Source organism: Rhinopithecus bieti, unplaced genomic scaffold (assembly GCF_001698545.2).
Source record: "Rhinopithecus bieti isolate Rb0 unplaced genomic scaffold, ASM169854v2 scaffold_5626, whole genome shotgun sequence".
Taxonomy (NCBI): Eukaryota; Metazoa; Chordata; class Mammalia; order Primates; family Cercopithecidae; genus Rhinopithecus; species Rhinopithecus bieti.
The window spans coordinates 398,377-409,725 of NW_016805666.1; the positions used below are offsets into that span (position 1 = coordinate 398,377).

At 46.1% G+C, this 11,349-nt stretch overlaps 1 protein-coding gene across 3 annotated transcripts in view; it reads right to left on the reverse strand.

Annotated features, from left to right (window-relative positions):
• Positions 1 to 4,377, reverse strand: part of RFC4 (replication factor C subunit 4) — a 17,016-nt gene extending 12,639 nt beyond the window's left edge. Inside the window, exons 1-2 of one of the 3 annotated variants that reach the window (XM_017873397.1) lie at positions 3,801 to 4,377; positions 2,080 to 2,219 (exon numbers count right to left, since the gene is read on the reverse strand). In XM_017873397.1, the coding sequence (XP_017728886.1) occupies positions 2,080 to 2,207 (128 nt within the window). In that variant the 5' untranslated portion in view covers positions 2,208 to 2,219; positions 3,801 to 4,377. The other 2 variants (XM_017873395.1, XM_017873396.1) reach the window with 2 other exon arrangements.
• Between the last annotated feature and the right edge of the window lie 6,972 nt (positions 4,378 to 11,349).

Genomic DNA, 11,349 nt, shown 5'->3' on the forward strand with positions numbered 1-11,349 from the left:
CAAGAGCAAAACTTCATCTCAAAAAAAAAAAAAAAAAAAAATTAAAGTGAACACCTGCTTAGAAAGCATTAGTTGCCGGGCGCGGTGGCTCAAGCCTGTAATCGCAGCACTTTGGGAGGCCGAGACGGGCGGATCACGAGGTCAGGAGATCGAGACCATCCTGGCTAACATGGTGAAACCCCGTCTCTACTAAAAAATACAAAAAAAACTAGCCGGGCGTCGTGACGGGCGCCTGTAGTCCCAGCTACTCGGGAGGCTGAGGCAGGAGAATGGCGTAAACCCGGGAGGCGGAGCTTGCAGTGAGCTGAGATCCAGCCACTGCACTCCAGCCTGGGCGACAGAGCGAGACTCCGTCTCAAAAAAAAAAAAAGAAAGCATTAGTATTGGTTGGATGCATACGTAGCTCACGCCTGTAATCCCAGCACTTTGGGAGGCCAAGGCAGGCAGATCACCTGAGGTCAGGAGTTGAAGACCAGCCTGACCAACATGGTAAAACCTCATCTCTACTAAAAATACAAAAATTAGCTCAGTGTGGTGGTGCATGTCTGTAATCCCAGCTACTCGGGAGGCTGAGGCAGGAGAATCACTTGAACCCAGGAGGCAGAGGTTGCAGTGAGCTGAGATCATGCCATTGCACTCCAGCCTGGGTGACAAAGCGAGAATCAGTCTCAAGGAAAAACAAACAAAAAAAAACCAAAAACACAAAAAACATATGAGGGCCTTACTCGGCCTATAAATAATCTGTAAACATTGGTAATTACTGAGGCTACATTCAACCAATAGTTACAATTACTTGTGGTAGTATCACTTAGATGACTGACATTATTTATTTATTTTAGACAGAGTCTTGCTCTGTCACCCAGGCTGGAATGCAGTGGCCTGATCTCAGCTCACTGCAATTTCTGCCTCCCAGGTTCAAGTGATTCTCATGCCTCAGCCTCCTAGGTAGCTGGGATTACAGGTGCCCGCCAACACACCTGGATAATTTTTGTTTTTTCTTTTTTTAGTAGAGAGGGGGTTTCACCATGTTGGCCAGGCTGGTCTGGAACTCCTAGCCTCAAGTGATCCTCCCACCTTGGCCTCCCAAATTGCTGGGATTACAGGATTACAGGCGTAAGCCACCTAGGTGGTGACTGACAATTTAAATGCCAATCCAAGTGTTGTTTAGACAAAAATGTATGAGCTAACCAAAACTGAATTTCCAGGGCTGGCTGAAACCCCCTCTCTACTAAAAATACAAAAAATTAGCCAGGTGTGGTGGTGGGCACCTGTAATCCCAGCTACTCGCGAGGCTGAGGCAGGATAATCGCCTGAACCCAGGAGGCAGAGGTTGCAGTGAGTCGAGATCATGCCACTGCACTCCAGCCTGGGCAACAGAGTGAGACTCCATCTCAAAAATAGCAATAATAGTAATAATCTCCACCTATTGTAATGAAAACGGGGAACAGATTACATATTTGGATTTAAGTAGAACTCCTGGCTGGGCACGGTGGCTCAAGCCTGTAATCCCAGCACTTTGGGAGGCTGAGGCGGGTGGATCATGAGGTCAGGAGTTTGAGACCAGCCTGGCCAATATGGTGAAAACCTGTCTCCACTAAAAATACAAAAATAGCCGGGTATGGTGGTGGTGCCTGTAATCCCAGCTACTCAGGAGGCTGAGGCAGGAGAACTGCTTGAACTCGGGAGGCGGAGGTTACATTGAGCCAGAGATTGTGCCATTGCACTCCAGCCTGAGTGACAGAGTGAGACTCCAACTCAAAAAAAAAAGTAGAACTCCTGAGCAAGTATTTATAGCCAGTTTACTGAAACTTGTTTTCTTCACTTTTGTATCCCAGTCCCTACAATGGAAGCCTCTGCTTATAGAGATCTCAGTTTATCTACAAAATAAGGAAATTAAACTAGATTATTCTCAAGTAACTTCAGTTCCAGGGTTCTATGACTTATATAACCGGGTGATTTTTTCAAAGCCAACTTCTAAACAGAACACAGTATTCCTCCATAAGTTTAAAACAAAAGTGATCAGAACTGGCTAGAGAGATAATTTATTAATTATTTTAACAAAGACACAAGTGTTCTTACTATTTTTCCACCCAGGGAACGGGTTTGGCTTTCTTGTTCTCTCCGCTACTTCCCGCAGTGGCAGCTACTCGATCCTTGGTCAGCAGGGATTTAGTACTGATGGATGTGCCTTTAAGAAATGCCTGCATGGTTACTTCACCCTGGTCAGGTGCAAGACAGAAAAAAAAAAAAAAAAAAAAAGCTTTTATCAAAACCATTTTGGGAATCAGCACCATAGGAAAGTGGGGTGGGGGGAGAACCATTATGAGAAAGTACAGCCTGAAAACACACTTAGCCTTGTGCAAAGGTGTTACATAATAAAGGACATCACCCCATGACCTAGAACACTCTGACTGCACCGTATTGAGGGCTACAAGGACAGAAAAGTGGTCAAAGTCCTTAAGGAACTTAGAATCTATTTATAGTGCAGGAGTTATAGAACAAAGATCATATGTCACAAAAATGTTTAATGGGTTCCAAATGCATTGATAAATATGATGTCGCTCATGACCAAACCACATGGGCCTCCATGGTTTCTTTCACAGTCACGGGCCTAGCTTTAGCTCAGACCCTGAAATGGACTCTTCAGCAATTAAAGGTGCTGTGCTTGCCCCACAAATGAGAACCTTCACTCCTTTCCTTGTCAGAACTCACTCAAAGACCTTTTTTGGTGGTTGTTTTTTTTTGAGACAGGGTCTCACTGTTTTGCCTAGGATGGAGTGCAGTGTCACAATCATGGCTCACTGCAGCCTCGACATCCCAGGCTCCTGTGATCTTCCCACTTCAGCCTCTCCAGTAGCTAGGACAACAGGTGCGTGCCACCATCCCCGGCTAATTTTTTTAATTTTTGGTAGAGACAGGGTTTCACCATGTTGCCCAGGCTGGTCTGGAACTCCTGGGCTCAAGTAATCCTCTTGCCCCGGCCTCCCAAAGTGCTGGGATTACAGGTGTGAGCCATTGCACCTGGCCAGGGACCTATTTTAATGGCAGAGTCAATGCCTACCTACCTTCAGAGACTTTCTGTGGGGAAAGGAAGGTGGGGGACTCTGTTGTTAAAATAGAAACAGCTGTTTTTCTCATAACACACTCACTTGAAGAAATCAAAACAATGCAGAAAAGCATGAGGGATTTAAGAAAGTAATACAAAATCCCACCCAGAAGGTAACTGTTTCTAACATGCAGGTAAACATTCTTCCAGGGTGTTTTCAGGGATAAAAAGCATCATTAGCTTGCCTGAAAAATCCCCAGTTAATTCTATTTTTTTTCAATGCTACAAGCCCTGGTGCCGAGAACAGTGCCTGGTACATGGTAGATGCCCCATAATATTTGGTGAATGAATTACCATCTATGACACCCGGTTTCCTTTTCTGTTAAAGGAGCTAAGGCCTATTCCACAGGACAACTGAGTTAAATAAAAGAATGTATGCAAATATATAGTTCCTTGCTTGGCATATGGGGATATGCTCAATAAAATAAAATAAATTGTTAATATCTATTGGCAGCCAAGGTTTTTATAAAGTTATTGGATTAGTCTATCCCTGCCTCGGGCTGTTAAACACTAATACAGCCCAAAGCCGGGGTCTGCAGGATGCTGTCCGGAACCACCCTTTCACCAATGGGCGCGGCCAGGGCATGAAAGGGCGGCTAGGCTGGGGCCCCGAAGGAAGTGGAAGACCTCACGGGGGCATCAAGGGCAGGAGTGGGGAAGGCGAAGTGGGCTTGCAATTCTTTCAGCCGGTTACCAGTCAGCCTGACTTCTCGTGCAGGTCACCGCCGCCGGCTAGTTCCTGAGGTTTCCGCGATACAAAAAGGACAAGATGGTCTCAAAGTCTTCGTTCCGTTCCCTAATCTGAGAATAACGGGCCCAGGAGACTTGCGATCACCGCTATCCCCACAGGCCTCAGTTCCCGCCACGGAACGGCGAGCGAAAAGCAGGTCGGGAATACGCCGGTAGGAATACGCGAGCACGTAACGCGTCACTTCCGGTCCTGGGGCGCGCTGCCAGTGGGGAGACTTTGCACGTATATGGTTTTATTTAAGCAGGTAATGAGCCAGCCGGACTTTCAGGGAGAACTGGACTGGAACAGGCATGGCCTAGGAGGTGTCCCTGTCCCGGTGCATTGCTCCCACTTGAGACGTGAGCGCGACCCTCCCCGAAGGAGTAGAGGTCGCGCGGGCACGGCGCTGGGGCCGCTTACCCGGCAGGCTCAGCAATCAGGGCGGGGCAGCGGCGCGCGGGCCTCTGGAGCCCTGCGGGTCCACCGAAGGTCCCGAGCCCGCTATCTTCGTAGGTCCGGGCCTCCGGACGTGCAGGTCCCTGTCCTTGTCCTGCTTCGTCGCAGAGCAGAACGCGTGTGCTTTAAGGGCAGAGACATCTGAAGATGCCTTGCCTTGCCCTCTTGAGGGCACGTGGCTTTTACTTCTAATAGTGTCCGCCTGTTGTGGAGAGGGAAGACCATGGAGCTGTGGACATCTGTTATAATTCCTGAGCCCCACTTAGAAATCTGGAAGTGCAGGCGTTCAATAAAAGTTAAAAGATCGATAATCATGTTTAGCCCCATCAAGGTTCATGCACTGTGGCTTCTAGACAGGTGACTGACACCACTGCTTTTATCTCTTCCAAGTACTTGGTTTAGTCTGAAATGCTTCTTAATCCTATTGAAACCTGACCCTTCTCAAAGGCCACCTTCTCTACAGGCCTTTACTAATTACTAACCCATAAGGTTGATCCGGGTCTTCTTCAAATGACTTATTTGGCACAAACCCAGCATGATATCCATTGTTAACTGCACGTTTCTTTCATTTATCTTGCAACAAATGCTTACCGAATGTCCACGCACTGTGCTAGATGCCTGCAGATACAGCAGGGAAAACGCTAGAAGATGCCCTCAGGTAGCTTTACAGACTAGGAAAGTGACAGACAATGTGATGTGTGGTTATGCAGAGGAAGTAGGGGGCTGTGAGAACTTGTCATTCTCAAGGTAGTGAGTTCTTGTTCCTGGGAGATTGGATTCGTTCCTTGATCCTGAACTTTCCAGCCTCCAGAACTGTGAACCAATACATTTATGTTCATTATAAATTACCCAGTGTGAAGTGTTCTCTTATAGCAGCACAAAATGGACTAAGAGAGTGGCCTTTCACAACACTATTCAATATTCTAACTAAATTTCTCCCAGAAAACAATTAGGTTGTTATGAGATAGAAAATGAAAATATAAATTAGGTGTAGGCAAATGGAAAAATCACCTTACATATCAGCTGGTGTGTTGAAAAATCACCTTACCATATCAGTAGGTGATATGCTTGCATTGCCACAAAGAAATAGCTGAGATGGAGTAATTTATAAAGAAAAGAGGTGAACTGGCTCACAGTTCTGCAGGCTATACAGGCAGCATGGCACCAGGATTTGTTTCACTTCTGGGGAAGCCTCAGGGAGCTTTTACTCATGGCAGAAGGCAAAGGGAAAGCTGGCATCTCACGTGGTGAAAGCAGCAGCAAGGGGGTTGGGTTGCGGGGGAGAGGTGCCACACAACTAGATTTTATGAGAACTCACTCACTATTGTCAGGACAGCACCAAGCCAGGAGGAATCTGCCCCCATGACCCAGACACTTCTGACCTGGCCCCACCTCCAACGCTGGAGATTACATTTCAACATAAGAAGTGGGCAGGGACAAATATCCAAACTGTATCAGTTGCACAAATCCACTATTCAGTTACCAATACAGAACCTCATTTACAGGGTCCCATGTGAGCCTGGCATTGTGCTCTAGGTTGTGGGCAGAAATCAAAAGCATGACGTTTAGATGAAGAGGAAAATAAAAATCGATACATGGTAGTCCCCCATTATCTGTGGGGGATGTGTTCCAAGACCCTCAGTGGATGCTGAAACCATGGCTAGTAATGAACACTGCATATGCTATGTTGTTTCCTATACATACATACCTCTGATAAAGTGTAATTTAGAAATTAGGCACAGTAACAGATTAACAACAATAAAACAGAACAATCATAACAACATCCTGTAATGAAAGTTCTGTGAATGTGGCCTCTCTCTCAAAGTATCTTACTGTACTGTACTGTCCAGTTAATATTTTTTGTTTGTTTGTTTTGAGATGGAGTTTCGCTCTGTTGCCCAGGCTGGAGTGCAATGGCGCGATCTTGGCTCACTGCAACCTCTACCTCCTGGTTTCAAGAAATTCTCCTGCCTCAGCCTCCCTAGAAGCTGGAATTACAGGTGTGCACTACCACACCAGGCTAATTTTTGTATTTTTAGTAGAGACAGGGGTTCACCATGTTGGCCAGGCTGGTCTTGAACTCCTGACCTCAGATGATCCACCTGCTTCGCCCTCCCAGAGTGCTGGAATTACAGGCATGAGCCACTGTGCCCAGCCCCATTTAATATTTTTGAACTGTGGTTCACTGAGGGTAATTAAAACTGCAGAAAGTGAACTGCAGATAAGAGGGGGCTACTGTACATAAATCATTGTAACTAAAAGGCCCAGAGGTATTGTCCCAGTTCCCTTCTTTTACAGAAGTGCAGACAGGGAGTCAACTTCATACAACTTGTTGACAGTAGAGCTGAGTCTCCTGTGCCTGGTGCACTAGGAGGGTCTGATGATACATCATGGTGAGTGATGCAAAGAGCAAGGGCTCTAAGAATTTAGCCGGGATCCACAGTGGATGGTGAGGGAGCAGGAGCCAGTGCCTAAAAGGGGATGAGACTCTAGGAGCAGAATGCAGACTCAGGGGTATCCAGGCAATGGTGGGAGGGTTGTGTCCGAGATTCCAAGATCAGAAATACTGGGAATAGCAGTACCTCACATCTGTCTAGCACTTTACAAAGCTCTAACACATAAATATTATCACCTCAGTTCATTCTTACACCACCGTATAATACCTATTAACCTTGGGAATTGTTAAGCATAATAATCCTATCACTGGGCAAAGCATAGAGGGACTTCCGGGCCATGGATGAGAGGAAGGACACTGGGAGCCAATGAGGGGTATAGAGAGAGGGCCTCTCAGAGACAACCAGGCAGAAGAGGACATTGTACCGGGTGTATGGAGTCAGCTAGGGCTTGGACAGGGAAGAGAAGAGTGTCACTGATGGGTGAGACACAGCAGCACAAGAAGCCGAGGAGAGGGGCAGGCACTGAGGTTTGGGACAAGCTCCTCAGCTGTGGCATGACTACCTGTGATCAGGAGGTGCAGGGAGACTGTGGGGAAAGGTCAGGCCCCACCCAGAAGAGTGCAGGGGCAGGCAGCAGAGAGGGCGGGAAACAAGGCAAAGCCCCAGTCCTGGCAGAAATCAAGGCCACTGTCCCATCCTAGCAACTGGGCAACACGTGCCAGTCACATCAGTAGCAAAAGGTGGGCCCAGGAACCTTGAAAATCACAGAGCTGCCTTGAAATGAGCACATTCAGTGATGATCTGGAGCCGTCTGGGAGAGTCAGGGATAGGGGTGGATGGAAATAAGACTTGGGGCAGGTAGGCCTCAAATATTGGGCTGAAGGGTTTGGCTTTTGTGCTGTCGCAGGCAATGCAGAGCCCCTGGAGGCTGAGCTCACACATGGCTTTCTTTGTAGACCTGAGACAACACGCGAAAACGCAAACAAAGAATATGATCACTGTCCTGGGGATGTGTGAGTTTTCCTCCACAAACTTACATGGTTTGGGCTCATCTCTGTTCCCTTTGCAACATAGAAGATTGGAGAATTTGGTGGGCATACTGATACTGCCTAACTCAATATTAACAGAAGTTCTGGCTGTTAAAACTTGGTTGGACCCTAATCAAGGCATGCAGGGAACTCAGCAGGATGGGCTGGAGAAGTGGGAGAGGATGCCAGAACCAAGTGAGCAAGGGACTGAAGCAACTTTTTCTGAATGTATGAACGAAAAGAAGACCAAATATATACATGTAAATACGTGGTAACAGCATTTTATGTGTGGTGGCCTAGTTCCTTTAATACTTGCTTACTCAAATAGGTGTATATATAAAATAAGTTAAAATTGTTTTCCATTTGAGTGTTGATTTTTTTCCTTTCAACCTGAAATAAGTCTTTGTGTGAAACATGCAAAAATTGCTGGCTTGGGTAGACACTACACACACACACACACACACATTTTAGAGACAGGGTCTTACTCTGTTGCCCAGTGCAGTGATACAATCATAGCGTATTACAGCCTTTAACTCCTGAGCTCAAGCAATCCTCCTGCCTCAGCAAAATGTTTTGAGAGTTCAAGCAGATTACTGATTTTCTAAGCTTACTATAAGGTATTTTTAATTTTTTTTTTTTCTTTGAGACGGAGTCTAACGGGAGTCTCGCTCTGTTGCCCAGGCTGCGAGTGGCAGTGGGGCGATCCCAGCTCACTGCAAGCTCCGCTCCTGGGTTTACGCCATTCTCTGCTCAGACTCCCGAGTAGCTGGGACTACAGGCGCCCGCCACCACGTCCGCTAGTTTTTTGTATTTTTTAGCTAAAAGACGGGGTTTCACCATATAGCCAGGATGGCTCGATCTCCTGACTCGTGAATCCGCGCGTCTCGGGCCTCCCAAAATGCTGGGATTACAGGCTTGAAGCCACCCGCGCCCAGCTACAATTTTTTTTTTTTTTTTTGAGACGGAGTCTCGCTCTGGTCACCCAGGCTGGAGTGCATGGTGCGATCTCGGCTCACTGCAAGCTCCCGCCCTCCTGGGTTACATGCCAATTCTCCTGCCTCAGCCTCCTAAAGTAGTCTGGGGATACAGGCGCCCCGCCACCCACGCCACCGGCTAATTTTTTGTATTTTTTAGTAGAGACGGGGTTTCACCATGTTAGCCAGGATGGTCTCCTTCTCCCGACCTCGTGATCCGCCCGCCTGGGCCTCCCAAAGTGCTGGGATTACAGGCGTGAGCCACCGCGCGGACCAAGCAGTTTCCTTAAGGCAACTCCAGCTCTTTCCGCCAAAATGAAATGGTCCTGAAATCTGCATATGCAATGTTTTATTTTTCATTAAACGAGAGAGGGAACCAAAACAAAAATACAGTTTGACCATTTAAAATGTTGGGAGAAGAGCTGCCGCCTTGCTAGCACTATCTAGAGTGGCTCCATTCTGCCATCTAGTGGAAGGGAAAAGACAAATTTAGAACAAAAGACTTCCATCTTTAATTTACAAAGAAGTGTGTTCTTTTGTTTTTTGTTTTTTAAAGTTGGGGTCTTGCTCTGTTACCTCGGCTGGAGTCCAAGCAGTGTGATCATAGCTCAACAGCCTGGAGCTCCTGGGCTGAAGTGATCCTCCCACTTCAACCTTCCCAGTCACTGGGATTACAGGCATGAACCGCAGCAACAGGCTGTGTTTTCTGATTAGCATAATTTAAATTATCTACTAAATTTGCTTGTTAATAGATTCACTTTGTAAAGAAAAAACCACACAGTATTCTAAACACTAAGCACTAAAATGAAATTTCCCAAAACATTTATAAACCATGAATTTCAAAGATCTGCAGAGGAGAGAACGTTCTTGAGTTCTTATTATCATAATTTTCCTGCCCCTCCCTTTCCCATTTATATTATCCATTTCTACACATACTCTTTATGTTTATTTTGGCACATAGACTGGGAGTAACCCAAAGTCCCTGAGGATTATGTCTTTCCCAAAATATTGAGCAAAATCAGTGGGGGAATAAGACCATTCCATTCATTTTTCAAAAACGTACACTCACTTAAAATGTTGATGTATCCGGGCGCGGTGGCTCAAGCCTGTAATCCCAGCACTTTGGGAGACTGAGGCAGGTGGATCACAGGTCAAGAGATTGAGACTATCCTGGCTAACATGGTGAAAACCTGTCTCTACTAAAAATACAAAAATTAGCTGGGCATGGTGGTGCATGCCTATAGTCCCAGCTACTCAGGAGGCTGAGGCAAGAGAATCGCTTGAACCGGGGAGGCGGAGGTTGCTGTGAGCTGAGATCATGCCACTGCACTCCAGTCTGGTGACATAGTGAGACTTCGTCTCAAAAAAAAAGTTGATGTAACCAAGGTATTTGTTAAGGCCTGTGTGCTTGAATTCATTTTTTGCTGGTGTATGTATGCATGTGTTTCCTTTGTTTTGATTTCTGTGGACATTATCTGTGTATTTGTGATGATTTCCATTGTCTAGGATGAAGACATTGGCAGCCAAAACTCCCTGAAAAGTTAGTAACAGCAGCATACCTGAAGTGACTGGTTTTATTCTGAGGCTGTTACTCTTTTTTTGAAAGAGTCCTGCTCTGTCACCCAGGCTGAGTGTGATGACATGATTTTGGCTCACTGCAGCTTCGACGTCCCAGGCTCAAGTAATCCTCCTGGCTCAGCCTCCCAATGTGCTAGGATTACAGCATGGGCCACCATACCCGGCTAATTTTTAAAGTTTTTTTAGACACGGGGTCTCCCTATGTTGCCCAGGCTGGTCTCAAATTCCTGGGCTCAAGAGATCCTCTTGCCTTGACCTCCGAAAGTGTTGGGATTACAGGTGTGAGCCAACATACCTGGCTGGTTATTACTCTTATTACTAGCAAATGTTATTTATTGAGCTTCTATGGTGTACCAGACCCGTTTTTTTTGTTTGTTTGTTTGTTGTTTTTTTTTTTCCCCCAAGATGAAGCCTCACTCTATCTCCCAGACTGAAGTGCAACGGCACGATTTCGGCTCATTGCAACCTCCACCTCCCAGGTTCAAGAGATTCTCCTGTCTCAGCTTCCCAAGTAGCTAGGTTTATAGGTTCCTACCACTGCACCCAGCTAATTTTTGTATTTTTTTAGTAGACACAGGGTTTCACCATGTTGGCCAGGCTGGTCTTGAATTCCTAACCTCTGGTGATCCATTTGCCTCGGCCTCCCAAGGCTGGGATTACAGGCATGAGCCACCCTGCCTGGGCCAGACCCTGTTCTTGGTGTACATTTTGTTAATCCTTCCACTAAATCTCCAAAGTAGATATCATTGTCTTCACTTTAGAAATAAAAAAACAGATGCTTATGACCACCTACTAGCAAATCTTGATGTGCCAGGGCCTGGTGGGGATAATCATTGACCGTCTGGCTGACCATTATGAGTCACAGTTTCCATTCCTGCAAAATGAGAATTTTTTGACTTAGGGGTGGGGTGTTTGCTAAGCTTTTTGCCGGATTCTAATTCTTCTGCTAGAAGCTGTGGGTTTACAGAGGTGGAAAAGATAGTCCTTCCACCAAACATATATTCTATTATATATATCTTATCTATATATATTATATATTCTATTATATATCCCTTCCACCAAAATACATTCTTTTATATTA